Source organism: Myotis nattereri (assembly GCF_964212035.1).
Source record: "Myotis nattereri genome assembly, chromosome: 16".
NCBI classification, from domain to species: domain Eukaryota; kingdom Metazoa; phylum Chordata; class Mammalia; order Chiroptera; family Vespertilionidae; genus Myotis; species Myotis nattereri.
Genome location: NC_138091.1, coordinates 37,440,932 through 37,468,817, shown reverse-complemented (window position 1 = coordinate 37,468,817; position 27,886 = coordinate 37,440,932). Strand labels below are relative to the sequence as shown.

General features: G+C 37.8%; 1 protein-coding gene across 1 annotated transcript in view; it reads right to left on the bottom strand.

The window, feature by feature from the left end:
• Positions 1–27,886, bottom strand: part of TANC2 (tetratricopeptide repeat, ankyrin repeat and coiled-coil containing 2) — a 251,137-nt gene that overhangs the window by 127,637 nt on the left and 95,614 nt on the right. The window contains exon 5 of the mRNA XM_081110818.1: positions 6,010–6,120. Coding sequence (XP_080966944.1) covers positions 6,010–6,120 — 111 coding nt within the window. The remainder of the gene's footprint in view (positions 1–6,009; positions 6,121–27,886) is intronic.

Genomic DNA, 27,886 nt, shown 5'->3' with positions numbered 1-27,886 from the left:
TTATTAGAGTAACGTTGGTCAATACATTAAATGAGTTTCAAGTGTGCCTTTATTTTTCTTGATGACACCAATTCCCCTTTCAGAGATGGTTTATGCTTTCAACATTTGCAAAAACTACCTTCACTTAAAGTAAAGTAGCCAAACTATGGAGGGATTAAACTATGATTAAATCTGTGCCAAAACATAAAAATAGACAAATAGATCAATGGAACAGAATAGAGAGCCCAGACTAAACCAACAACTATATGGTCAATTAACTTATGACAGAGGCAAAAATTTACAGTCTCTTCAATAGATTAGTCTATTATCTTATACCATGCACAAAAATAAAGTCAAAATAAATTAAATACTTGAATGTAAGACCTAAAACCATAAAACTAAAAGAAACCATAGGCAGTAAGCTCCCTGACACTGGTCTTGGTGATGAATTTTTTTGGATCTAACTCCAAAGTCAAGGGAAACAAAAGCAAAAATAAATAAGTGGGATTATAGCAAATTAATTCGCTTCTGCACAAAGGAGGAAACCATCTATATATATAGCCTGTATATATAAAAGGCTAAGTGACCCACCGTCCGTCTGTCCGACTGACCGGCCGGTACGTATGAGGTGCACTGGCAATTTAAAAATAAATGTTGACTCGCTCATGCACAATACGTATAAAGTTCTCGCTGGCACCAATCATACGCATATGTTTCGATCTGTCATTGTCGGTCGTGAATTTAGTTGTTTTTGTTGACATTCTGAAGCTGAAAGAAAGTGGTGTTGTTGACAGAATATGTCTGAAGACCATTAATAAATCACCAAGACAAACTCTAGACAGAGTAGGAATATTCCTACGTAAACCCATTTTCGGACATGGTCAGTTATATGCTGCTTTCTCTCAAGTTTGAAGAGCGTGTGACGTTAAAGTTGTAAATACATCATCACAAGGGAAATTAGTCAAGCGCTCTGAAAGTGTTTTTACTCTTAATGTGGTATACAGGGAGATATTAGAATAAGTTTAATCAATTTATCAGTCATTGCTTTTATCAATGTTGTTTTTATATCATGTCTGTGTTGTTATGTTGTTATTGTTTATTTATTAATCAATTTATATATTATTTTCATATACATTTTACTAATTTTCTTTCACCTCTGACACTTCTATTATAGAGAAAGGGCGAATAGTGATATTAAAATATTTCTTCTAATTAATTTTCCTTTCAATGTGAATGAATCTGTGCACCGGGCCACTAGTCACAAAATAAAAAGACAAGCTAAGCTACTAAACGGGTGAAGATATTTGCAAATCATGTATCTATTAAAGGGTTGCTATCCAAAATATATAAAGAACTCATACAACTACAACAACAAAAAATAACCAATCCAATTTAAAAATGGGCAGAAGATCCAAATAGACATTTTTTTCAAAGAAGACATACAGATGTTCACCAGGCACATGAAAAGATGCTCAAAATCACTAGCTATCAGGGAAATACAAATCAAAACCACAATGAGATATTACCTGTTACAATAGCTATCATCAAAAAGTTAAGAAATGACAAGTGTTGATGAGGATATGGAGAAAAGGGAACCTCTGTGTACTGTTGGTGGGAATATAAATTGCTACAGCCACTATGGAAAACAGTATAGAGGGTCCTCAAAAAATTAAAAATAGAATTATCATATGATCCAGCAATTCCACTTCTGGGTATTCATCCAAAGGAAACAAAAACAGTAATTCGAACAATATAATTTACAATAGCCAAGATATGGAAACAACCTAAGTGTCCATAATCGATGAATGGATAAAGATGTGGTGTACAAACACACACAAACACATGCGCGCGCATTATACTACTCATCCACAAAGAGAATGAATTCTTGCCATTTGCATCAACATGGATGAACCTTGAGAGTATTATGCTAAGTTAAATAAGCCAGACAGAGAAAGACAAATATTGCATGATTTCACTTATATGTAGAATCTAAAAAAAAACTAAAAAAAACAAATATAGCCGAAACCGGTCTGGCTCAGTGGGTAAGAGCGTCGGCCTGCGGACTGAAAGGTCCCAGGTTCAATTCCGGTCAAGGGCATGTACCTGGGTTGCGGGCATATCCCCAGTAGGAGATGTGCAGGAGGCAGCTGATCGATGTTTCTCTCTCATCGGTTTCTAACTCTCTATCTCTCTCCCTTCCTCTCTGTAAAGAATCAATAAAATATATTAAAAAAAACAAAAAAACAAAAAAAAACAAATATATACAGAGAACAGGTGGTTGCCAGAAGGGACGGGGGTTGGTGAAAATTGGTGAAGGGGGTCAAGAGGTATAAACTTTCTTATATAAAATAAATAACTCACAGGTATATAATGTACAGCGTAGGGATAGTCAATAATATTTTATTGCATATTTAAAGTTGCTAAGAAAGTGAATCTTACACATTCTCATCACAGGAAAAAAATTTGTAAATTGTATGGTGACAGGTGATAACTAGACTTATTATGGTGAACTTTCGCATTGTATACAAATATCAAATTATGTTGTATATCTGAAAATATTATATGTCAATTGTACTTCAATAAAAAGCTGTGCCAAGAAATAAATGTCTAATAGCTAAGGTATCCAAATCCCTAATCTGTACTCCATAATGGCAGGCTATGCAGTCTAGTTTCACAGACTCTTTTAATTCTCGGAATTCTCTTACCATTTTCACATTGGGCTGTTTACATTTTTCTTTAGAATCTGTTAATTATAAACTGCTTGTTCTCATCTATATCAAATTACTCAGAAATTTGTATCACATTTAATCAAATAAAGAAACCCATGCTTTCTGTCTAACAGTTATAAAACCTATGATTAGCTTGATTAGCTTGGTTCAATTGCCAAAGCAAACCTGGTTAATATTCATTTCTTAGTTCTTAAATGATTACCTAAATTTTTCCTTTCCTGATGAATGTTGGAAAATGGGTGACTGCTAAAAGCAGAAAGATGTTATTTGTCACAGTAAATACTTAAGTCAGGGGGCTCTTCCACATCTCCCCTACTCTCCAAACTAAGCTCCTGATTGTGAGAATCACTGCCTACCAGTGATCAAGAATCAAAACAACCAACCAACCACCAGCTCAACTCTACTCACTGAGTGGCTGACTTTAAAACATTCCCACCCTCTTCTTAGTTTCCTTGGGCAAACTTGAAGAACAAGGGGTAGGAACAGATGAAACAATTGTTGAAACCAGGGTCTGGGTACATGGCAGGTTGTTTGGGTATGATTAAAACTTTACACAACAAAAATTATTTTCTGGCTTGGCCACATGACTTTACTTGGACCCTGGACTGTTATGAAAGAGGCTTGAAATGTGCCTTTGCACTTGGGCTTATATTCTTGTGCTCAGGTGATTCACCAAAAGAAGAGCTTCTCTCCACCTGATGCTCCTTCAGCCTGAGCCCCAGAATGAACACACACAGATCTGAGCCCAACTTGAACCCTAGAGCTGAACATGCAGCCAGAAACAGAGCTATTCCAATCAATATTTACAAATCCATGGGTAAGAAAAAAATTGCTTATTTTTTTGTTGTAATGCATTTTAGGTTGATTTGTTACAAAGTATTATTGTGAGCATTTAATTTTTAGATAGTTAATTTGCCTCAAATACAACCACAACTTAAGTAGCAGACCATAATGAAATCCTGGTAGGTTTTCCTATCATGTATTTTCTGAACAATATCATCACTCCCTTACGTTCATAGTCACTTATTTCTAGTTGTCACCTTACTACAGATTCTTTTCTATTTCTTACTCATCTATTGATCTTCTCTTTTAAAAAATATAATTTACATAAAATAAATCATATTCCTATGAAGTGTACAAATGAATAAATTTTGACAGATTTATACATCTGTGAAACTGCCTTTAAAATCAAGACACAGAAAGAACATTTCTACCATCTCTGTAAGTTTCCTTGTGTTCCTTCAAAGTCACAACAAACTCTCTCTCAATCTCTAGCAACAGGCATCCAGTGATCTGTTATCTTACAACATGTTTTATTTTCTTCCTGGCTCCCCCCCCCCCTTTAAAAAATTTTTTTTTGATTAAGGTATTACAAATGTGTCTTTATACCCCCATTGTCCCCTCATCCCCCCAGTCTTGCCCTCACCCTCACCCCCTGTTGTCTGCGTCCATTGCTTATGCTTATATGTATGCATACAAGTCCTTTGGTTGAACTCTCCCCCTTACCCCCACCGTTCCCTACCTTCCCTCTGAGGTTTGAGCATCTGATTGATGCTTCTGTCTCTAGATCTGTTTTTTGTTTAATTTTTTTTTATTGCTTAAAGTATTACAAAGAGTATTACATATGTCTCCTCTCCTCCCCCCCCCCACCCCCCCGGTTTCTGAACATCTAAACTGTGGTTTAGTTTGGTTTAATTCCAATTTAGCAAGGAACTCATGCTTGTGGAAAATATATGTAAATAATAACATGGATAAGATTCTTCTTAGTGATTCAGCGATGACATTCCAACAACAGCAGCTTCTTGACAATAACAATAGCTAGTTTAGATTAAGGATGTAGCCTGGGCAATCAGGAAGTAAAAGATGGGTCTCCCTAAAAATCATTCTGATTTACAAATCTGAAAAAGACAAAGTCTCTGACAGGGTTCTTCTTCCAAAACTCAATGTAGGAATAGAGAATTAGTGGATTTATTTTACTTTATCACACTAAAATTTGTGTGAACAAATGCAAAGCACAATATTCCACTGCCCAAGAAGTATAACAATACCTCAAAACATGAAAGTAACTCTTCTAACAATGTGCTACAGTGCCATTTAAAGAGTTGATTTGTTTCTTTTAGAAAAAGAAAAGCTGGTGCCTCATACGTAACTACTGTGATTAACTAAAAAAAATGCATATTCATCTACAACAGTGGATGAAGCCCAGGGTTCTGCACCCTGAAAGTGAAATCCCCAAATTTTTCAATATTCAAAACTAATTCATAAAATCAATCGCTTCACAGCCTTTTGGCTAAAATCAAGTGTAGTATAAAATCAAATGTCTGATTAGGTTTGACCCAAGTTTGTGCCTATTGTATTTTTCTTTTTATATATAAATATGTCTTATCTCGGCTCAGAGATCTATTATCCTGACATTTCAGATGAGAGCTACTGATATCTTCCCTAGAACTAGAAATCATTTTATTCTGCTGATCCCTAATACTGTAAATATGTAATGGTTGTATTCATTGTGGTTTAACTTCAATCTTAAAAAGCAGGAATAAACAAAGGACCTAAAACCACGCCTTCTAAGGTCCTTTACTAAAGCTCTGATCTGTATACTCAACTAAAGCTGTGAACATTTCTGACACAGCCCTATAGACTTACTGGAGAGTGAGTGTAAAGAATGTTGCCAGGCAACTCATCTAAGTTTGGAAGAATCTAAGCATTGATAATGACTCTGTCTCAGTTTGGCTCCCACACAAGAAGGGTTTTAGTGAACTCCCACATGTATTTACAGGCCATTCATGAGAAGAGATATTTCTAAAAGTGTGTGTCCAGGAGTCCAAATCAGGAACCTATACTGTTTCTTTTCTAATTCAAGTTTATGTCACAACTATTTTCTATACTGTCTAGAAATCTAATAGGCATTAGGCAAAATAGGCCACATGTAGAGGGCTAGTGTTGAATGAACATTTTTTATTCATATCTCTATCATTCCTATTTGCACATGGCCAAAGCAACATTTCTTCAAGTATCCCATATCATAAAAATCACCCTGAAAACCAATTATTACCACAATTATTTAAATTATTTTGAAAATTATCTTTAAAATTTTTTTCAATACTTACTCTCATTAATATCAATAGTCAAAAGGATGTTCAGTAAAAACTATGTTCTAATAAGGACAATATGCAATTAGTTGTGAAAGAGGTAATGGATATGTTTTTATAAATGGTATACTTGCAGAATACTGCTCTGCAGGATGGGTCTAATCCAAAAACCTCCCTCTTTAAAGCAGACACTTTGCATGCATGCTTACCAGGGCAGTATGCATCCACATCCAGTTTCTGAGCTGAAGTGAGGGTTGGGGAGCCAAGCTCGGATTCTGGAATTCGTGGGCTCTCAACAAACTTTGCTTTCCTCAGAGGGGCTAAGGACAAAAAAAGAGACAAAGAGAGAGGGAGAGGAAAAAGGGGGGGGTGGGTAGAAAGAAAGGAAGGAAGGAAGAAAGAAAGAAAAAGGAAAGAGAAACACAGGGAAAGAGAAGGGAAAGAGAAACATAGAGGGGTCATGAGTAAGGGGAACAGCAGGCAACAGATGGAAGCACTTAAATGAACGACACACTCTGTCAGACTCAGATCAGGTTACCCTATTTTTTGTGCCAGAAAAAAAAGATTGCATTCTTCATAGAGGAGATGGGTCTTGTTAAAAAATCACTGCAAACTGGAAAAGCTAAACTCTAATAATCAAAACTATGAGCAGAAGTTGTAACTTATGACTGTTTATAATCTTTAGCTCTTTCTCTTTATAAAGTCAAGAGCTTTCTTATTTTGTCTTTCATTGTCATTATATACAGGTATTAACTGAGGAAAGTATAGGACTAAGTTCTAGGACTTTGTTTGCAATAATTGTAATCAAAGGTTTTCTTTATCCACAAATATCTATTATAATACTCAGTTGTGATAAACACCATAAGAAGGATTAATCTACCTCACTAAACAAGGAAATCAATCCCCTGACTGTTCAGCTATTGGCATAAGAAGTCAAAACTGCTAATTGACTAAGATATTAACTAGGCCACACTAGTTTGATACTGGATGCTAAACAGATAGGATTTAATTACAAATATAATCATGTGGTCTATGGAACAGTAATTTCCTTGCCATGGAATCCATTCATTCTTGTAAAGAATGAAATATAAAATATAATTCACAAATTGAAAGCTTTACTTATTGAAAGCTCATATAAATTTTACTTACTAATTAAAATTAAAAATATGAAGATTGCTTTGGTACTTTCAAACTGAGTTCTATTAAATAAACTACAATAGGTTGAAAGTGTTTAGCATAGTATCAATTAAATCTGAAATTGATTTGTATGCATTATAAATTAGTGTCATAACTATAGGTGTCTAAGACATTGAGTGCCTAAGATCACACTACTTTTTTCAAGTTTCTGCCTATTCTTCAAAATCCTCACCCATTACTCCATTACTGATCCATAAGGGATTGATTCTAAGCTGTTCCTAAAATATCCTGTAAAAAGTACTATAAAACTTTGTCATTATAATGGCCAGAATTTTTCTCTATTTTCTCTTAGAGGATAAAAATAGTAAAGTATTAAAAAATACTTTTGAAATGTGCCAGTACTCAAAACCTACAGACAACTAACTCACACTTTAAATCCTAGAGTGTGTATGTACTAGTACATTTTGAGCTTCTATTTAAAAACCAAAATAAAGCCAGTTACTATCTACATGGCAACAAAGGCTAAGGGTGCTAACGGTATGGTTTTCCACTAAAAGTAAGCTTTGAAATAACAGAACTCTCACCTCTGCTAAAAGTATAATACTTGAACCTATTTTTAAAAACCATGATTACAAATGAAGATCAGAATTGATGTATACGCATGTCTACAGGCTTCTAATAGCCAATATTAAAATCTTTTTTCATGATCTCACCAATCAATTAAAAAATAATGAAGCGATTTATTTATCCAATATTGTTTAGTATAGAGGAAATTATTGTAAGTTAATTCTGAAAGCTCTTAGGTCCTTTCGAGAATTTTATTAATATATTGTCATGGCAACAGAATAACTATTTTACCTGCTGAGTTCTGACAAGGACAGCACTGGTCCCTGCTCAAGGGACTCTATATATCTAAAAATCTTATAATAATTTTCATAATGAAATTTGGGACTAGCAGACAGAAATTAGCAACTTAGGTTAGATATGTAAGAAAGAAATTCAAGGAGGAAAAGAGAAGTTGAGGGAGACCTGAGTAATGTACAGGAATTAAGAGATGGAGCCAAGGAGGAAAATCAGGATCATAAAGATCTGTGATGCTTAACGCCTTACAGAGTTCTGTTTTCCCTTCTCAGAGAATTCCAACTGAGGTTATCTTTAGCTCATAGCAGACATTTAATTTTTTTTCCTGCCTTCATCTCTCCTTCATGCATGCTATTCATGCCCAATAATGAAACGGAATTATTTTGTAAGGTCGCTTATAATGTTCTCTGATCTAAGTTATAGAAAACTAGTATCATCTGTAAGTCAATCAAACCCAGGCGGTATAATCAACAGCATGACAGGTTGTCCAATAAATCTTAAACACTGCTTGGTGGAGAACATAAAAGGCCAACTTGGAAGATGGGAATAATATTTTGCCTAGAATTTTAGTATACTTATTTATTTATTAAAAAAATGGCATATAAGATGATTCAGATGGGTAAGAGAATACATGTCAAAAGGATTTATCAGTAGTAAAACAAAGAAAAAAAAAATGAAGTGGTTGAATTGAAATGGGTAGGAAGAATCTAAAACCAAACAGGGATTTTATTGTGATGTAAGAGATAACAGGAAAGTAGGGCTCTGAGAAGTGATCTGAACCAATACTGGGAACATGATTCTTATGCTGTAAGAGACTTGAGTTTGGGAATCTGATAGAGATTGACAGGAAGGATACATATTGGTTCGGAATATGGGCTTAGTCATTTCAAAGATTTAGGTCTTGGCTCTAGTACTTATTAGTAGTAACAAAATGAGCAAGTTAACTTAGCCGAATATGCATCATCAAAAATTAGGATCAGTTTAAATTTATTTTTTCATTCAAATATAATGATACTTATTATGCTTTATAGATTAATTATATCTGTAAATAAAAACAAATGTAATGCTTTCGATTACAGTGCCTAGAATAGTGTCTGGCATATGGTAACTAGTTAATAATTATTTGCTAAATGAATAGAAACAGTAGAAAAATCAAAGCAAAGACAGGGGTTACAAATAGAGTTTTAATAAAACAAATGTTTTAAAAAGCACTCATGGTGTTCGCTTTGGCAGCACCATGGAATGATACAGAGAAGATTAGCATGGCCCTTGCACAAGAATGACAAACAAATTCATAAAAAGCATTCATGGATAACATAAAGGTTAATCACACTTATAAATACCCTCACTAACTTAGACTTTCATAAGCAAACATTATATAAATCACCATTATTATAATCAGACTATGATAATTTAATTTCTAGCTTTAATGACTCGATTATTTCCATAAAAAGTTTCCGACAAAATATGCTAATGAGGATATAGTTGAGTTAAAAACGAAACACTAGAAAAGACACTTTTGCTGTATCCAAGAACCTCCACATTCAGCAATATTTGAAGGATGCAGTAACAAAGGAAGTCAACATCTCTTTATTCTTGACTTTCCCTAGGAAGACTAGGCAGCTGCTTTCTGACCCTCAACAGCATAAAGTCACTAGTGGATCAGTCGGATCCTTTTGAGCCTTTTTAAAGCTTTGCTTAGGCAGGTGTGGGGTAACTTTTTACTCTAAGGCTAGTTGAGCTCTGCTACAAAAATGTGTCTTTTCTTGGATTTCTATTGAATGTTCTTGATAAGTGGTTCTCAACCTTCCTAATGCCACGACCCTTTAATACAGTTCCTCATGTTGTGGTGACACACAACCATAAAATTATTTTCGTTGCTACTTCGTAACTGTAATTTTGCTACTGTTATGAATCGTAATGTAAGTATCTGATATGCAGGATGTATTTAGGCGACCCCTGTGAAAGGGTCCTTCGACCCCCAAAGGGGTCGCGACCCACAGGTTGAGAACCGCTGTTTCTGATGCTTTTAATAAGATCTCTACACACTCTGGCTGGTCAGAATGGAATAACAAACAAACAAACAAAACAAAACAAAAAAACACCTCCTGTTCCTGTGGGAACTCTAGAAATTGTTCAGTTTAGAGCAGCGGTTCTCAACCTGTGGGTCGCGACCCCTTTGGGGGTCGAAGGACCCTTTTACAGGGGTCACCTAAGACCATCGGAAAACACATATGTAATTACATATTATTTTTGTGATTAATCACTGTGCTTTAATTATGTTCAATTTGTAACAATGAAAATACATCCTGCATATCAGATATTTACATTACGATTCATAACAGAAGCAAAATTACAGTTATGAAGTAGCAACGAAAATAATTTTATGGTTGGGAGTCACCACAACCTGAGGAACTGTATTAAAGGGTTGAGGCATTAGGAAGATTGAGAACCACTGGTTTAGAGCTTCTCTAGACTCATGGAGTCCCACCCCACCTATGTGCAACTCATTATTAAGTTAAAGGCTATATGGATAATTTTGTAGTTCTCTTTCTGCTTAGCTCTCTATTTTTCAGTACTCTGTAAATTTCAGTTGCCTTGGTTTCACCAATTTCTGATCTCTGTTTTCTCAGTTCAACAAGACTGTTACTCTCTGAGTTTCCCACCATCAGGAGAACACTTTTAGTCAAAAAGCCAGAGTTGACCTAGTTTACTCCTCCAACTTTCCTCTCAGGGATCATATCACCATACTGTCAAATGTCATTTCTGAAAACTGTTGTTTCTAGTGGGAGAGCAAATCCAATACTGTTCACTCCATTACAGTGGGAAGAAGAGGTACCTCGTGGTGTTTTAATTTGTCTTTTCCAGATGTGGCTGACAAAAGGCAGAAGAACCTTTGTCTTATATATTGCGGTAGCCTTAGTGTGGACCACAGAGCAAGTACTATTATTTGTTAAATGAATTAACTATTTGTTTATCTATATATTTTTGGAGGCATCAAACCATCTCTTTATGTCTTTCATACATTTAGTGATTAAGGCCTAACAAAATTGGTGATTCAAAGTCATATCCAAGGTAACTCAAGAGTAAGTCTGTTCCTCCCACAGAAGTTCTATTTTCATGCAATTATACACAAAGGATATACTAGACACATTTATATAAAGACAAACCATACAAGCAATAAATGTGGAGACCAACATAGTGCTCCAAAGAAAGAGTTACTGCAAAAAATTATTGTAGTAACTTTTACGACATTCCTACAAGACAACTTCAGTGGCATTTTGAATAAACTAAATAGAAATTTTTTCATTTCATGAAACCGGTATTTAAATCTTTGTTTACCTACACATGCTAATACAAAGAAAAAGGCAAATTACTGTAGCATACAACTCATTGTTTTCATGTCATCTCTTTATAGTATTGAATGGCAAAACTCAGGGTATATGAGATAAAATGATAAAATAAAGCAGTATAGATTTCAATTACCTACTTTAATATCTTTGCCGATACAAATCAATAATCTGAGATCAGAAAAGCCTTTTAAATATGCTAATGATACTCCAATGACAATTAGTTTAATGGTATTAGGTTTCATTTCCACATATCTGAAGCAGCACTAGGTTTTTAATAATATAAAAGGAGTTTAACATTGTGGGTATGTTGGCTTATGCGATTATTGGTTTACTGATATGAGCAATTGTATATATTTGTCAGGCCAACTTCTGAGTTTAAAGTACTAGTAGCTATGTAATATAACTACATTTAAATTTAAAATACTACATAAACATATCATCATAGAAATTGAAAATATAAGAAACAAGTATAATGCAATTAAAAATTATCAGAACCCTACATACCTCTGTTAAAGCGTCAGAGCATATGATCTTTCCTATATTTCATATAAAATATTATTGCCAATAAAAGCAGTTAAATGACTAATGACTTGTCTTTTCAATATACAGCTTTTGAAAGGAATACTTAGACCCTAAAGGTAGCAAGTGAATTCACTGAGCAACATTTTACATGAAGAGTTGTATCTCTAATATGAAAGTGAACATTAGCCACAGTTTTTTCCTCATTAAATAACTCTCACCTCTTCAAAATATGAAATGTCTCAAATTTTATATATGTAACATATAAATAGATAACATATTTACATATGTAATTTATGTAATAATATGGAGCATACATGTGGTATGACTGTAAGGAATGAGGCTAGCTGTACTTGTAAATGTTCTAAAAATTAGCTGTCCAACTGATGTAGCTCAGTGGTTGAGCACTGACCTATGATCCAGGAGGTCATGATTTGATTCCCAGTCAGGGCACATGCCCAGGTTGTGGCCTTGATCCCCATTGGGGGACATGCAGGAGGCAACCAATCGATGATTCTCTCTCATTTTTGATGTTTCTATCTCTCTCCCTCTCCCCTCCTCTCTGAAATCAATACAAATATTTTAAAATAAAAATCCTATATAATAAAAAGGTAATATGCAAATTGACACTCATGGCAGAACAACCCAGAACGACCCATAGCTATGATGTGCACTGACCACCAGGGGGCAGACACTCAATGTAGGAGCTGCCCCCTGGTGGTCAGTGCATTTCCACAAGGGGAGCTCCACTAAGCCACAAGCTGGGCTGACCTCTCCCGCCTCCTCAGCAGTGCCAAGGATGTCCGACTATGGCTTAGGCCCACTCCCCACATGGGGAGCGGGTGAGCAGGCCTAAGCCGGCTGGTGGACATCCCCCGAGGGCTCCTGGGCTGCCAGAGGGATGTCTGACTGCCAGCTTAGGCCCGATCCCCCCAGGGAGAGGGCCTAAGCTGGCAGATGGACATCCCCCAAGGGGTCCTGTACTATGAGAGGGTGCAGGCCACCCTCCCCACCCCCCTGAGTGCACGAATTTTCATGCACTGGGCCTCTACTCAGTCAATATATCCTCATCTCAAATTAAAGGAAAAAATATATTTTCTCTAGCACCTTTAAACAGAAATATCTACAATTTGTATCTTCTCATCAGACACCTATGAGAATGTAGAGGGAAAATCTCTATATATAAAAGGCTAATATGCAAAGTGTCCCTCGGGAGTTAGACTGGGAGACCGGGAGTTCAAACGCTCGCTATGACATGCACTGACCACCAGGGGGCGGCACGAAACCAAGGAAGGTTCCGGCCGGCAGCCAAGGAAGGAAGGCCCTGGCCAGCAGCCGGAAGGCCCCAAGACCCTAGCCATGCACGAATTTTGTGCAATGGGCTTCTAGTAGTAGAACAAAGAAATGAAGATCACGATGAAAAGAAAGGGCTTTAAAGTGAGACTTGTGCTACATGGCCTATATAATGTGGTCTTCAAAAAATTATTCAATTTTTCCAAGTTTGGATTCTGCATCTTTAAAATGTGAGCCATATATCCTTCTTCTTCTTTTTTTTTTTTTTTTAAATATATTTTATTGATTTTTCACAGAGAGGAAGGGAGAGAGATAGAGAGTTAGAAACATCGATGAGAGAGAAACATCGATCAGCTGCCTCCTGCACATCTCCTACTGGGGATATGCCCGCAACCCAGGTACAAGCCCTTGACCGGAATCGAACCTGGGACCTTTCAGTCCGCAGGCTGACGCTCTATCCACTGAGCCAAACCGGTTTCGGCCATATATCCTTCTTAGAGTTGTTATGAGGATTAAATTTAAAGAGCAAAGTGTAGATAAGGCTAAAAAAAGATACTGTATTAACATTTATTATTCTTTGGAAAAAGGCAGCTGAAGCACAATGTGCTACTGAAGGCTATAGAGTGAGCTCCCCCTGGAACCACAAACTAAAATAGAGACCTTGGAGCCCTCGCTGGTTTGGCTCAATGGATAGAGTGTCAGCCTGAAGACTGAAAGGTCCCAAGTTAGATTCTGGTCAAGGACACATACCTGGGTTGCGGGCTTGATCCCCAGTAGGGGGTGTGCAGGAGGCAGCCGATCAATGATTCTCTCTCATCATTTATGTTTCGCTCTCTCTCTCTTCTTCTCTGAAATCATAAAAATATATTTTAAAATAAAATAAAATAGGGACCTTGGATTTGTGGATCAACCATAATATACACAGTAAGATGTTCTATACATCTCTAAACTAAGTAAGTCTATGTAATCATAACAATACTATGCCACTTATCTCCCAAGGTTATTGTAACGACTGAAATGAACTCATCTTTGTAAAAAAATTAGCATAGTGCCTTGTATATAAAATATACTCAATACTAGATATTGTTGTTTTTGGTAAATGATAATGATTATATGATAGGTAATAGAAAAACATGGACACGTACAAACTAAATTTTAAGATGCTAATAAAAATATTTGGCATCAAGAGCAGATGATTTATGACAGCAATCTGCAAGAAGTAATCTACTCACATGTCTTGCCTCAGTTCTATCTCCCTATCCCTTATACCCAAAAGGATAGCTGTTATTTAATAGGTGAAGTTATTTTCTTTAGAAGGATATGTATTACTAGAGGCCTGATGCATGAAGATTTGTGCAAGAATGGGCCTTCCTTCCCCTGGCTGCTGGCACCAGCACTGCCTTCGTTCTGGCCAGAGCCGCATTTCCACCTTCGCTCTGGCCCGGAGCCGCCTTTCTGCCTTCCCACGCTGCTCAGAGGCCCACAGCAGCTGGGGCGGTGTGGAACACCTGCGTTGTCGCCATGGCGACGATGCAAGTGTCTCACCCCACCCCCAGCCGCTCAGCACCTGCATATGCAAATTAACTCGCAATTTTTGGTTGGGTTAATTTGCATATACACTCCTGATTGGCTGGTGGGCGTTGCAAAGGTATGGTCAATTTGCATCTTTCTCTTTTATTAGTGTAGATAACAAGAATACTAGGACAGGTCCTCTTGTATGTATGATGGGGAAAGGTACATGTTGGAAAAGAGGTATTATATATGAGAACGCTAGTAGCTCATTCCTTTTTGAACATTTTATATGACACTGGATTCAGGATTCTGGTATTATAAATTTGTAATATAAATTTTATCCCCCCTCTATTATTGTCTAAATCATCAAACCCTACCAAATAAGCTCTTTTTATTTTTTTATTTTTTATTGATTTCAGAGAGAGAAAGGGAGAGGGAGAGAGAGAAATATCAATGATGAGAATCATTGATCAGCTGTCTCCTGCATGCCCCCTACTGAGGATCGAGCCCACAACCCAGGCATGTTCCCTTGCATGCCCCCTACTGAGGAATTGAACCTGGGACCCTTCAGTCTGCAGGCTCTATCCCAAACAGGCTAGGACCAGATAAACTCTTTGAATGTAGGAACTGTAGAATAATCATCTTAGAACAGTGTTTTGAGAATGATATAATGCCATCACATTACTGTTTTCCATTTTGCATCAGCTCTCAATGGCTGAAAATATGCTAAGTACAATAACATAAAGTTCCTCAGGAAAAAATAGTTTTACATATACTTACGAACTAAGAGAAATAATCTTGGATACTAGCACATAAATAATAGTCAGCCATCATTTACTGATAACGCCAATTTGATTTCTAAGAGGCAGACCCAAAAGGCCTAAGGTTAACAAAGAGAGAAAAAAGTTAACAATTAAGGAAAGAAATGAAAAGCCTCTTTTTTTTTTCTTTCTTTTTCAAGATGTCAGGAAAGTAAAATGAAGAAGATCCTGGGCAGTCAATGTGGGAGGCAAAGAAACGGCTGCAATCTGCATAAACATAAACACTGTGCCAGACTGTAATGCAATCCTAAAAGGGTAAGTTACAACAAATAAGTCTTTGTCCCATGGGCAAAAATGACTACTGAGACATTTCCAAAGATTACCTGTGAAGGACCATTAACTTTCTGGCTTGTTTTTGGAATGTGCAGTTGCTACTAATCCTATATAATAAAAGCCTAATACGCAAATTGTCCCCTTGACCAGGAGTTTGACCAGGAGTTGAACCGCTTGCTATGACGTGCGCTGACCACCAAGGAGCGGCACAGAACATGGCTAGGCGTTGGTGACGCAGCACTGGCAGCGGGCAGCAGTGGAGGTGCTGATGGCCCTAATGGGCCCCGATGAGAGTGGGACCACAGTGGGATGGAGCAGGTGAGAGGGCGGTGCTAGGCCAAGGCGGGTGCGAGTGGGGGCCTGATCACCCCACCAACCACCCTGCAGACAATGCCTGATTGGGGCCGGGCCCCAGGCTGGGACAGGGAACTAGGGGTGGGTGGTGGCGACCAACCTCCTGTGGAGCCCGGGTTGGGGGCTGCGACCTCTCAGTGGCTACCTGGGGGCAGGGGTGACAGGGATGGAGGTGCAGTGAGAATGCAGGGTGTCTGCCAAGCTCGCTCTCACTCTCCCTGCTCTCCTCCCCCAGGACGCCAGGGCTCACCCACTAGGGAAGCCTCTGCGCTCAGGTGCCAGGCGCCCGTGAGGAGCCTGTCCTGCACCCGTGCGGCCTCTTCTGGGTGAGCCGGGCCGCAGCTGCCAGGACCACAGGGGCCGATCGGGCTCCCCATAGGTTCATGCAGGAGCTGGTCTGCGAGGCCAGCTGGGAGAGAGCGTACTGCCCGCCCGGCTTCCATGCAGCACCACTGGGTGGCCCAGAGGCCCACGCCATGCCCTGGCCTGCAGCGTATGGCTGTGTTCATCGTATCTCCACATGGGGACTCAGGCACCGTGACTCAGGTAGAGGGGGGCATGTGGGGGCCCTGGGGCCCAGGTGCTGCCCAGGGCCCAGAGGTCAGCTGGGACCTGCCCTCCCACACCAAACGCTCACGCTTCAATCGCCGACCAGGTCTAGGGACCACACCTGTGCACGAATTTCATGCACCGGGCCTCTAATCTTAAAAGGAACTCACAACAGAATACTTCACCACCCCCTAACCATGGGTGAAGAATTACAACATTCTCTAACCTTAGAATATCTGTCAGAAACTCCCAGTCTTTGTAACAGGACAAATTGCTTTTCATTACTCTGAAACTTTGGGATTATCTGACTGGGAAGGGATAGGGAAGAAGTTAAGGAGGGAAGGAGATGAAGGGATTGAGCATAAAACAAGAAAAAAGAGAAAGAACTTGTGAACACAGACAATAGTGTGGTGACTGCAGGGGGGGGGGGCGCAGGTGGAAAAGAGTATATGGGGGATATAGAGGTAGAAGCAGGAATTTTTATTCTGGCTTTTCTTAAATACACAAAGGAATGAAGTATTATTTGCCTTACTCTTCTCAGTTGTATGTTAGTGAGAGGGTGATCTATAAATATGCAAAAAGTAGACTGATTTAACACAGAGGTCTTTATTTTCAGTAGACTCCTCTCACTCTTGGATTTTAAACTAATAAAACACATTGCTCTATTCACCATATTACATTCTTTAAATATTAAAAAATCTTGGTAGTAGGATGGAAGTGGAAGCAGTATTACACAATACAGTCAAGAGGAATGAAAGCAAAAAAGGAAATCTCAAAAGTTCATATAATTATCTTATGATTTCTATTATTTTAAGAATGTACCTCAATGGATGTATGGTAAAGTGGAAACATGTAAGTATGGAACAATAAATGGTAAAGAAAAGAACACTAAAGTCAGAGTTTCTATAAAATTTAGCACAGCCCAGCGGGTGTGGCTCAGTGGTTGAATGTTGACCTACGAACCAGGAGATCACAGTTCGATTCCCCATCAGGCAACATGCCCGGGTTGTGGGCTTGGTCCCCGGTAGGGGGCATGTAGGAGTCAGCTGATCAATGATTCTCTCTCATCATTGATACCTCTCTCTCTCTCTCTCTCTGAAATCAATAAAAAATAAAAAATTTAGCACTAAAGCTAAATATTGGTTCTCCAATACACACATATTTCTATGGTTAGAAAGAAGTAACTTTTGAGAAAGTGTCATTATTTATGAAAGACAAAAATCTCAAAATCCTATAGGGTCCTGCTTCTGTACAGCCTAGAAAGCTTCTCTACGACCCACTCACAGAAAAAACTATAAACTCTAAACAAAATATGAAAAGCAACTACCTCAAGGCCCTGGAGATTGAACATAGTAGACAGAGTCTGGAGGAAAGCTGACAGTTGCAAGAGAAAAGACCAGACTGGAATGAGTGTCCCATTTTTTGGCATATATGCAGACCATAGTCAGCAGTGCATGGAGTCATTAAAATTCCAAAAGAAAACCTAGTTTTTCTAGTCTTGTGGCAACAACAACCACTGAAAAGTGAGGGGAGGAAGATTCCCAAAAAGTAAAGAACTACAGGAGGGGACCTAAGTTCTGTGTATAAACTCTGCTCAAACTTCTGGCTGATTCCTGAACCATGCATGAGGCAGAACTGAACTGAAATGATGCCCAAGAGATCAAGTTAATTGCCTGCTAAAAGAAAGCTATTACACTTTTTGAAGAAATACGACAAAATCCAGAGTATCCACTAAATAAAATGTCCAGGATACAATACAAAATTACTTAATACACGAAGAACCAGGAAAATGTGACCCATTATCACTAGAAAAGATGGAGATCATTCCAGATATTGTAATTAGCAGATGAGTAATTTAAAGCAATTATTATAACTATTTTCAGTGACGTAAAGGGATATGTTCTCTTAATTAAAAAAAGGGAAGAAATCTCAGCAGAGAAATAAAAACTATTTAAAAGAACCAAATGGAAATTCTACAACTGAAAAATGAAATAGCTGAAATAAAAAGTCACTGAATGGATTGAACAGCATCTAATCTAATAAAAGAGAAACATGCAAATTGACCACACCTCTGCTATGCCCCAAGCCATGCCCACCAGCCAGTCAGAGAGACTATATGCAAATTAACCCAACCAAGATGGCAGCTGACAGCCACGGAGTTGGAGCAAGCAGGAGGCTTGGTTGCCCTGGCGATGGAGGAAGCCAAGCTTCCCGCCTGCCCTGGCCGGCTGTGGCCTCCACTCAAGGCAACAAAGTTTCAATTCTAGAAGATAAATAAATCCCAGATACCTGCTTCCAGCCAGCCTCCACTGGGAGTTTGGGTGGCTGGGGGCCGTGGCCAGCCTGCAAACAGCCATTAGCCCCTCACCCAGGATGGCCACACCCTCATGGGGTGAGGGTCCCCACTGGGGGGCTTGGTCAGCCTGCAAACAGCCATCAGCCCCTCACCCAGACTGGCCAAGTACCCCAGTAGGACCTCCCCACCCTGAAAGGGGTGTGGCCAGCCTGAAAATGGCCCTCAGCCCCTCACCCAGGCTAGCCAGGCACCCCAGTGGGGACCCCCACACTGAGGGGCTGTGGCCAGCCTGCAAACAGCCATCAGCCCCTCACCCAGGATGGCCACACCCTCATGGGATGAGGGTCCCCACTGGGGGGCTTAGCCAGCCTGCAAACAGCCCTCAGCCCCTCACCCAGATTGGCCAGGCACCCCAGCAGGACTCACCTCCCTGAAGGGGGTGTGGCCAGTCTGAAAACGGCCCTCAGCCCCTCACCCAGGCTGGCCAGGCACCCCAGCGGGACCCCCACCCTAATCCAGGACACCCTTCAGAGCAAACCAGCCAGCCCCCACCCATGCACCAGGCCTCTATCCTATATAATAAAAGGGTAATGTGCAAATTGACCCTAACAGCAGAACGACTGGGAATGACTGGTCACTATGACACACACTGACCACCAGGGGGCAGCTCCTGCATTGAGCAGACGCTCAATGCAGGAGCTGCCCCCTGGTGGTCAGTGCGCTCCCACAGGGGGAGCTCTGCTCAGCCACAAGCCAGGCTGACGGCTGCCAGTACAGCAGTGGTGGTGGGAGCCTCTCCCGCCTCCTCAGCATCGCTAAGGATGTCCGACTGCAGCTTAGGCCTGCTCTCCTCTGGCAAGTGGACATCCACTGAGGGCTCCCAGGATGCCAGAGGGATGTCTGACTGCCAGCTTAGGCCCGATCCCACCCCAGGGAGCGGGCCTAAGCCATCAGGTGGTCATCCCCCGAGGGGTCCCAGACTGCGAGAGGGCACAGGCCAGGCTGAGGGGACCCCCCCCTCCCCCCGGCCCCTGCCGAGTGCACAAATTTTTGTGCACCAGGCCTCTAGTATTTAAAGTTTAAACATGACAATTTAAATGACAGTATATAGTGTGTTTGTATATATGTATGTACACACACATACATACACATATATACTATACAGTAAACTGAAAATAGTTTAAAATGATAGAGGAGTAAGTGAATCTGAAAATAGATGAATGAAAATTATCCAATCTTAAGACAACAGAGAACAAAGAGCAAAACAAAAACAAAAAAACACCTCAGGACCTGTGAGATGACATCCCAAGGTCTACATATATATGTAATAAAAACTCAGAAAAAGAGAAAAAGGGGGCAAAAACGTATTTGAATAATGGCTAATTTCTCAAATCTGTAAAAGATAGTTTCATAATCAAGAAGCCCAGAAACCCTCTGCAGGCCATCAATTCACATTCTTAGTCTTAGAATCATCTTGACAGATCTCCCATATTCCTAGATTCTATAAGTGGCTGGTCGACAATTTGCTTATTCCTTAAAATCTTTTTCTCCTTGTAACCTTTCCACTGCTACCATTTCAGTTTACCACTGTCTCAAAGGCCTCCTCAATCCATTCCTGGTTTTACCTTCCTCAGAATCTTTTATTTCCAGACAAACTGATGTATTTACCATTTGAATGCATCCTGTCCTCTTGCTTCTAATTTTTACTAGTCACCTTATTTATCATTCCACTTTCTAATCCACATGGTAAATGCAATCTTTCCCCCCACTTAAAAACACACACCATACTATTCTTTAAAATATTAAAATTCAATTTATCTGGGGAATTTGAGCAAAATTTAACTTTTCCATAATCTTCTGGCGTGCCAAGATGATTGCTGTCAAACTTTGCTTTGCACAGTTATCCATTCTTCTGTCCTTCTAAATTCATAACCTCCGTTAGTCACTTATTTCCTTAAGTGTGCTCCTTGGAACACTTACTTGTTGCACAAGATTTTGCAGTTGTGTAAGAAAAAACAAAGTGTCTGTTGTCAAATAAGTTTTAGAGATACTAGATTAAACAGTTAAATAGGTTCTTTTATTGCAGGACTTCTCACAACTTTAAAAATGCTAAACTGTTAGTTTCCCCATCATCATTCTTTTTCATTTCTCTCATGAAGATATTTCCTTTCTCATCCCACTACAGCTTGACCCAGCTCCATACCACTACTCACTCTTTTGAACAGAGTAAGCCTTCTACCTTTAGTTAGATTCATTTTTCATCCCTGCTTTTTAATTCCCAATCTATTTGGGAATTACATACTTAATTCCCAAATAAGTATGTATTAATACATACTTATTTCAGGATCTTTATTTCCTAAAAATGATACCCAGACCAAGAGATCTCAGTAGTATGTCTTAAACTTGGGAATTCATAATTATTGGTAGTATATTTTCCTGAAGAGTGAGTTTTAAAGATTTCTTTTTTGAAATCATAAAAATGTAAAATGTAAAAAGTAGACTATTTTTAAAAATATTTTTCTACTTTTCAATTACAGTTGATGGAATGTAGACTATTATAAAAGAAAAAATATCTAGGTTTGCTTTGGATGTCCCTTTAAGCTACATACTGCACCCCTTTCATATGCATTCAAATTTCTCTGTCCCAAAGATATATGTAAAAAATATCCAGGTTTGCTTTGATGCCCCGTTAGGCTACCTCCCATATCCCTTTGATATGTACTCAAATTCCTCTGTCCTAAAAATACTCCCTAGGAAAAGTCCAAGAACCACTGAAGTAGGCCAATGTAGAGGAAGGGTAGAGAAGAGAATTATTACTTATAGAATATTTCCTTTGTGATAAGTATTACACTAGATCCCTAACATATATTATCTTTCTTAATGCCTAAAATGGCACAATAAGGCATTATTTCATTAATTTTATAGAAAAGAAACTTCAGAGGTTAACATGTCCTAAGCTACAAAGCTCACAAGTGGTTAAAATGTTTTACTTGAGAACATTGGAGTGATAAAGAAGATACATTTATAATAGAAATATTGACTGATTCCCATGAGAAAAAAAACAAACTGGAAATCACTCTTTTAAAATAATTTATCATCATTGTGAAACTTTTGGTCTTAATGTAGATTCTGACAGGAATTCAGATTCTGACAGAAAGGAGGCACCTATTTCCTACTAAAAACATATAAGCATTATTAATAAATTTTTAGATATTCAGAAGTGCTATTGGATGACATGTTCAAGTTTTAGTTAAACTAGGGAAGAAACTAAAGCCTTTTATACTTATAAATTTTATATATTATTTATTTACTAACATATTTCCTCCCAAACAAAAGCAATGCCTCCTATCAACTAAGATTTTACCCAGTTGTCTGTTATAGTAATAATATTGGAAAGACTTCAAGGGATTTCAGAAAGTAAAGCTGAAGACATCAAACTCTTTTGAAATTAAGGGGTTAAATTATAAGTCCAAAGTAGGAGACTTAATTTTTTCACAGAACGTTGCCAGTTAAATCTGCAACTTGAATCTTTATATATTGAACAAACCAGATGGCTCTTACTTTAAGAAAACCTAAAGTAGGAGTACAGTATATGATATACTAGTACAGATTCACCAAATCAACTTACTGTAGAATCTCTCAAAATAGGGAGTTTCACTAGTGGATTTTAAGTTAGACAATATACAAACAAACAAATATGCTTATATACAACATTTCATTTGGGTAAGGCCCCAAACATTAAAAAAAAAAAATCACAGGATGTGCCAAGGAAGATTCTTTAAAATGAATAAAACTATTATTAAAAATATAACTGTTTTTTTTAAAAGTGCTCAAATCAGTCTCTTTTACTATTAATAAGAATTACGGTTCCAGAGGTAATGGAATACAAAATTCTTTATACATGTGCATTTATAAGAAAAAACTAATAAAAAAGTGTTAACTTACAATGTATACAGTTATTAAATATACATAAGTTTTAAAATTCATATTTTCTTGCGCAATGTAGCAAAATATTTTTCCCTAATTGTACAAATTAAAGGAACCCAGTTATACCCTAAAGTATATCTTCTCTGAACAAATGTATTTAAGAAGAGGAATTCAGGAAGATAAATAACTGAAAAAGCCTAGATAAAATGCCCTTTTCTTTGTGAGTGGCTGAAGATCATTCTAAATATTCTAATTTTGAAAAACCAAGTTCCTACTTTTAGTACATTTCTAAGTTACCATGGCCAGAACTAAAAAGAGAAATTAAAAGCCAGTAAATGAACAGTCTTTTAAGAAATTCAATCTATAAATTCAATTTATCTTAAATTGAGCATTTCCAAATGGTCTGAAAATACAAAAATGGAAAAACTCTAGTTAACCTTTCTCAACTGGGAAAACAGACAATATAAATCAACATAAATACCAAATAATGTCAAGTTAATAAATCCTTAAAACTATCCAAGTACATTCATTTGTAATCATTTCAGGTAATGAAATAAATATTTAATGTATTAAAGAAGCATGCTTACAGAAATTCTAGGTTTCCACACTATTTTTTAAAAGTGTATTTTACTTGTATTGCAATAGGAATAGAATTCTATTCTGGAATCACAACTAACAAAAAAAAGCAATATGACCTTCACATTTACATTAAAAAACTGAATTAACAGCTTTCTTCACAATGAAATATTTTTAAAAGTATTAAACTGTTTCTAAATTTCATACACACACACTCACACATAAAAGTAAAAGAACACACAATTAAAATTAAATATATATGTTTAAAGACATTTCTTAATGGCTTCCCTGAAAACTATGTCAAATTCTCTTAGGTTGTGTTTCTTTTTCTACAAAGCTCAAAGTAGGCCTCGCATCTCAAAAACCCATGTAACACACAGATACTCTACTCATCATACTCACAGGCTTTAGTTTATCTTCTTCTTTAGTCAATACTATATAATCTTTTCTCCAGAAAACCTGAAAGGCTTCTTCTTATTCACGGTCATGTTGTTATCAGAACTGACACACCAGTAATGATCCACACTTGAATCTTCGGCACTCAGCTCTTCACAATGCCCAGAACTTATTGTGTGTTACAGGTGATACTTCTTACAGCAAATGTTGATTATGGTCCCAAAGCACAAGTGATGCTCCCAAAGGAGCTTAGAATCCCTAACAACATCACCTGCTTCTTTTTGTATCCAGAGATGCAATGTGGTATTTGTCTTGAACAGCTAATGATTTCAAGACAAATTACACGGACGAGTTCTTTTCATTAGATTGCCTGACATAAGCTTATCCTTTCAGACTACTGCAGCAAATATAGATTGTATGATTCCCTTAGGAAACAGGAAATATTTTTATACAATATTTCTCTGTGGCGCAGTTTAATTTATCCTTCTGTTTGAGCAAATTGATGGAAGAACTGGTTCTGAGGTTTCTAATGGCGCAGCATTAACACAGTGAATGATTCACGGATGTTCTTAACATTCAGGAGTAACATGGAAGGCTAGCAATACAGTCCAGGTCCAGAGCTGATGAATGGCGCAGTGCTGCTGTTGTCATAGCAACTGAGAGGAAAAAAGCAGCACCATATAAGGAGCTGTGACATGAATTCTGGGAACGATTTATTTTAAAAACCTGTAAGCTCCTCATGCAGTAAAGCTATAAACTCCTCTCTTAGTGATTCCTTCTCAATTTTTTCTCTTCTGAATTCCTAAATCAGAGCTGTGTGAACAAATATATATTGCAAAATACAGTAAGTAGTCACTAACAAAACTGCATATTAATGTAACTGAAAATATTAATAATACTGTATATGTGCCTGCATTATCTTCATAATTTATTGGGTTAAATGGTAAATTTAGACAGTGATAAGGAAGGAACTGTCTAGAATGTAAGGTACCAGAAAAGTTATTTTTAAATATTTAGAGATATTCAAAACCTGATTGAATCCCTTTCATTCAGATGGCAGTATCAGATACACTAAAACTACAGAACTATCACTTGATTAATATAGTAGCATTGGTATTAATTTCAAACAAAGACATACTACCTTCTATATTCCTTCTAGATGCAGAAAGGTTCAAAAGACACCAACTTCCTGAAAATGCGAATAGCCTTCACTCATGATCAAGGAAATGACTTGTGTTAATCACTGGTGAGACCGGTTTAGTGTTAGTGTTCCATCCCATGTGTCTGAAGGCCTTTCCCTAAAGGGTGTGGAGAACCTTTCTGTTGTCACAGTTTCTCCTCACCTCCCAGGAATCCAGAAGAGTCCCTTCCCTTCCAGTGGACAGCAGGATAGCTTGAAAAAAGAACCGTGGGAGAAGGGGAGCTAGGGTTAATGTATGGATTTAGCAGTGGTAATGGTACTCTCTGCAGTATTCTAGACATGCTGTGAACTTTCAGTAGGCTTCTGAAGCATATGTTCCACTGGTGCTATTCATCTATTTAGATAGGACAATTCTATATGACAGTGATTTCAATCTTTTTTGTCTCATAGCACACATAAACTAATTACTAAAATTCTGCGGCACCACAAAAAATATATTTTTTGCCGATCTGACACAAAAAAAGGTATAATTTTTATTCTTTCACACCAAACAGCTATTGTGTTAGCTGTTGTCATTTTTTTTTTTTACCTGATAATCTAAAGGAAATGAGGTCAGTGCCTCTGACTAAATAGTCAGGTATTGCAAAAATTATTGTAGCACATCGATTGAAAATCACAGCTATATGAAATTGTTCTATATCATATCAATGGATATTTCTCTCCTACCACCACATATTTAACGAAATGTTCCGATACAAAACAATACAAAAGTAAAGCAAAAACAATAAGGTAAATTTATTTATTACACTGTTCTCTTGTGTGGGCAGCATTGTCACTATAATGTATATTCATTAGTGAGAGAATATTCTGTCATGCCACATATTTATTATTCTTATGGGTTAAATATGTCAATTTGGGCACATTTTCTATAATGAAGGAAAATATGGTTTAGCATTATAATAAGTTCTATTTTATGATGTGAATATATATTAAAAGCTAAGCATTACATAATCACATATTATAATTTACTTCCTATTTGGAGAGTCACTAAGAGGATTTCTTCTGAATCATGGATACTTACTTACTTGCCTTTCATAATGTGTTGTGACTGAGAAGTATTTCTGAGGACCAACATTATTTAATCTTTACATCTAACATTTGAAACTTTGTGAACTGTTCAAATTCCAGCAGGTCGGCAGATAAGCAAGTAGGGAAGACAGGGTCAATTAAATATAAAAATAGACTTCTAGGAACTGTGGCATAAAATCATGGTGAGTTTTCTGGGCAAGATCACAGAGGAAGCATGAACAAAGAAGGATTTTCTTTTTTTCTGTAACCATCATGGTATTTTCCACATTTAAAAGTGATACCCCATGCCTAGCCTGTTTGGCTCAGTGGATAGAGCGTTGGCCTGCAGACTGAAGGGTCCCAGGTTCGATTCCGGTCAAAGGCACATGCCCGGGTTGCGGGCTTGATCACCAGTAGGAGCCATGCACAGTCAATCAATGATTCTCTCTCATTACTGATGTTTCTGTCTCTCTCTCCCTCTTCCTTCCTCTATGAAATCAATAAAAATAAAAAAGTGATACCCCATAGATGGACCTTGAGAATATTATGCTAAGTGAAGTAAGTCAGAAGAAGCTAAGAACTACATGATTTCACTCATATGTGGGATATAAAACAAACTCATGGACACAAACAGCAGTGTGGTGGTTGCCAGAGGGAAGGTGGTGGGGGGCGAGGGGGAAAGGGGACCTATTATGATGACAGGAGAAGATTTAACTTTGTGTGGTGGGCACACATTGCAATATACAGATCTTGTAACATAGAAAACCACACCTAAAACCTATATGATCCTATTAACCAATGTCACCCTAATAAATTTAATTTTAAAAAGTGATGCCCAACTCTTAGAACCACTACATACTAGCTAAAAGGGATTTAAGGTGTTCAGAACAGGCCTCCCCAAGATGTGCCATTTGGCATGTAAATTATTTTAAGTTGTAGGCCCGTGGTCGGCAAACTGCGGCTCTCGAGCCACATGCGGCTCTTTGGCCCCTTGAGTATGGCTCTACCTAAGCCTTAGGATTACCTTGATTAAGTTAATAACAATGTACCTACCTATAGAGTTTAAGTTTAAAAAATTTGGCTCTCAAAAGAAATTTCAATCGTTGTACTGTTGATATTTGACTCTGTTGACTAATGAGTTTGCCGACCACTACTGTAGGCAATTGAGACCCTGTAGGTTCAGGTGAAACTTCTGCCCCTCCCTTAACTACCCAGAAGAATTTAAATTGGAGCCTTGCCCATAATAAGAGTCATTACCAGAAATAACTTACGACCTATGTTTAAGGAAGGGCCTATTTCTAATTATTGAACACCTGTTCTTCGTATCATCTGCAAATGATCGCGCTCCCCTCCAAAGCCCCAAGGCTCTTCTTACCTTGTGCCTTGGCTCACGATGCCATATATGCTCCATTTTACCTTTCTGTTTCTGAACCTCTTGTGTATGTGGGGTCTCTGGCTCTCTTATGTACGTGGGGTTCCAGTACATATGCATGTAATTGAATTTGGTTAGTTTCTCTTGTTAATCTGTCTCTTGTAGATTTACTTATTAGACCAGCCAAAAGAACGTAGAAGTGTAGGAAAAAATTTTCTTTCCCCACGTGGTATCAGCAATTACTAACCAAGTGATTACCAACTTTTCCACCTGTTAGGATTCCTTTTATTTTTCCCTATATAGACTTCCATTTTGAAAGATTTTATCTATCAAAAATTTATTTATTAATTAAACAAAGAAATATTAACTATTAATCGGAGTTTCTAATAAATACGAGTTGATCACAGTAAGATGATGCAAATTTATTTAAAGCAAAACAAAAAGTATTTAACTGGCAAACCATGTTTGACACATTAAGTGCTAGGCACACAGAGAAACGCTCTACAAACATTTCTTATTCCTTTTAATTCTAAGGTATTATTATTCTTACTTACATATTATCTAGACATAAAGCTTACAAATGAATGAGTATAGAATTTTAACATAGTTCTTTGTCCTACTGGAAGGCCTGGACTCTT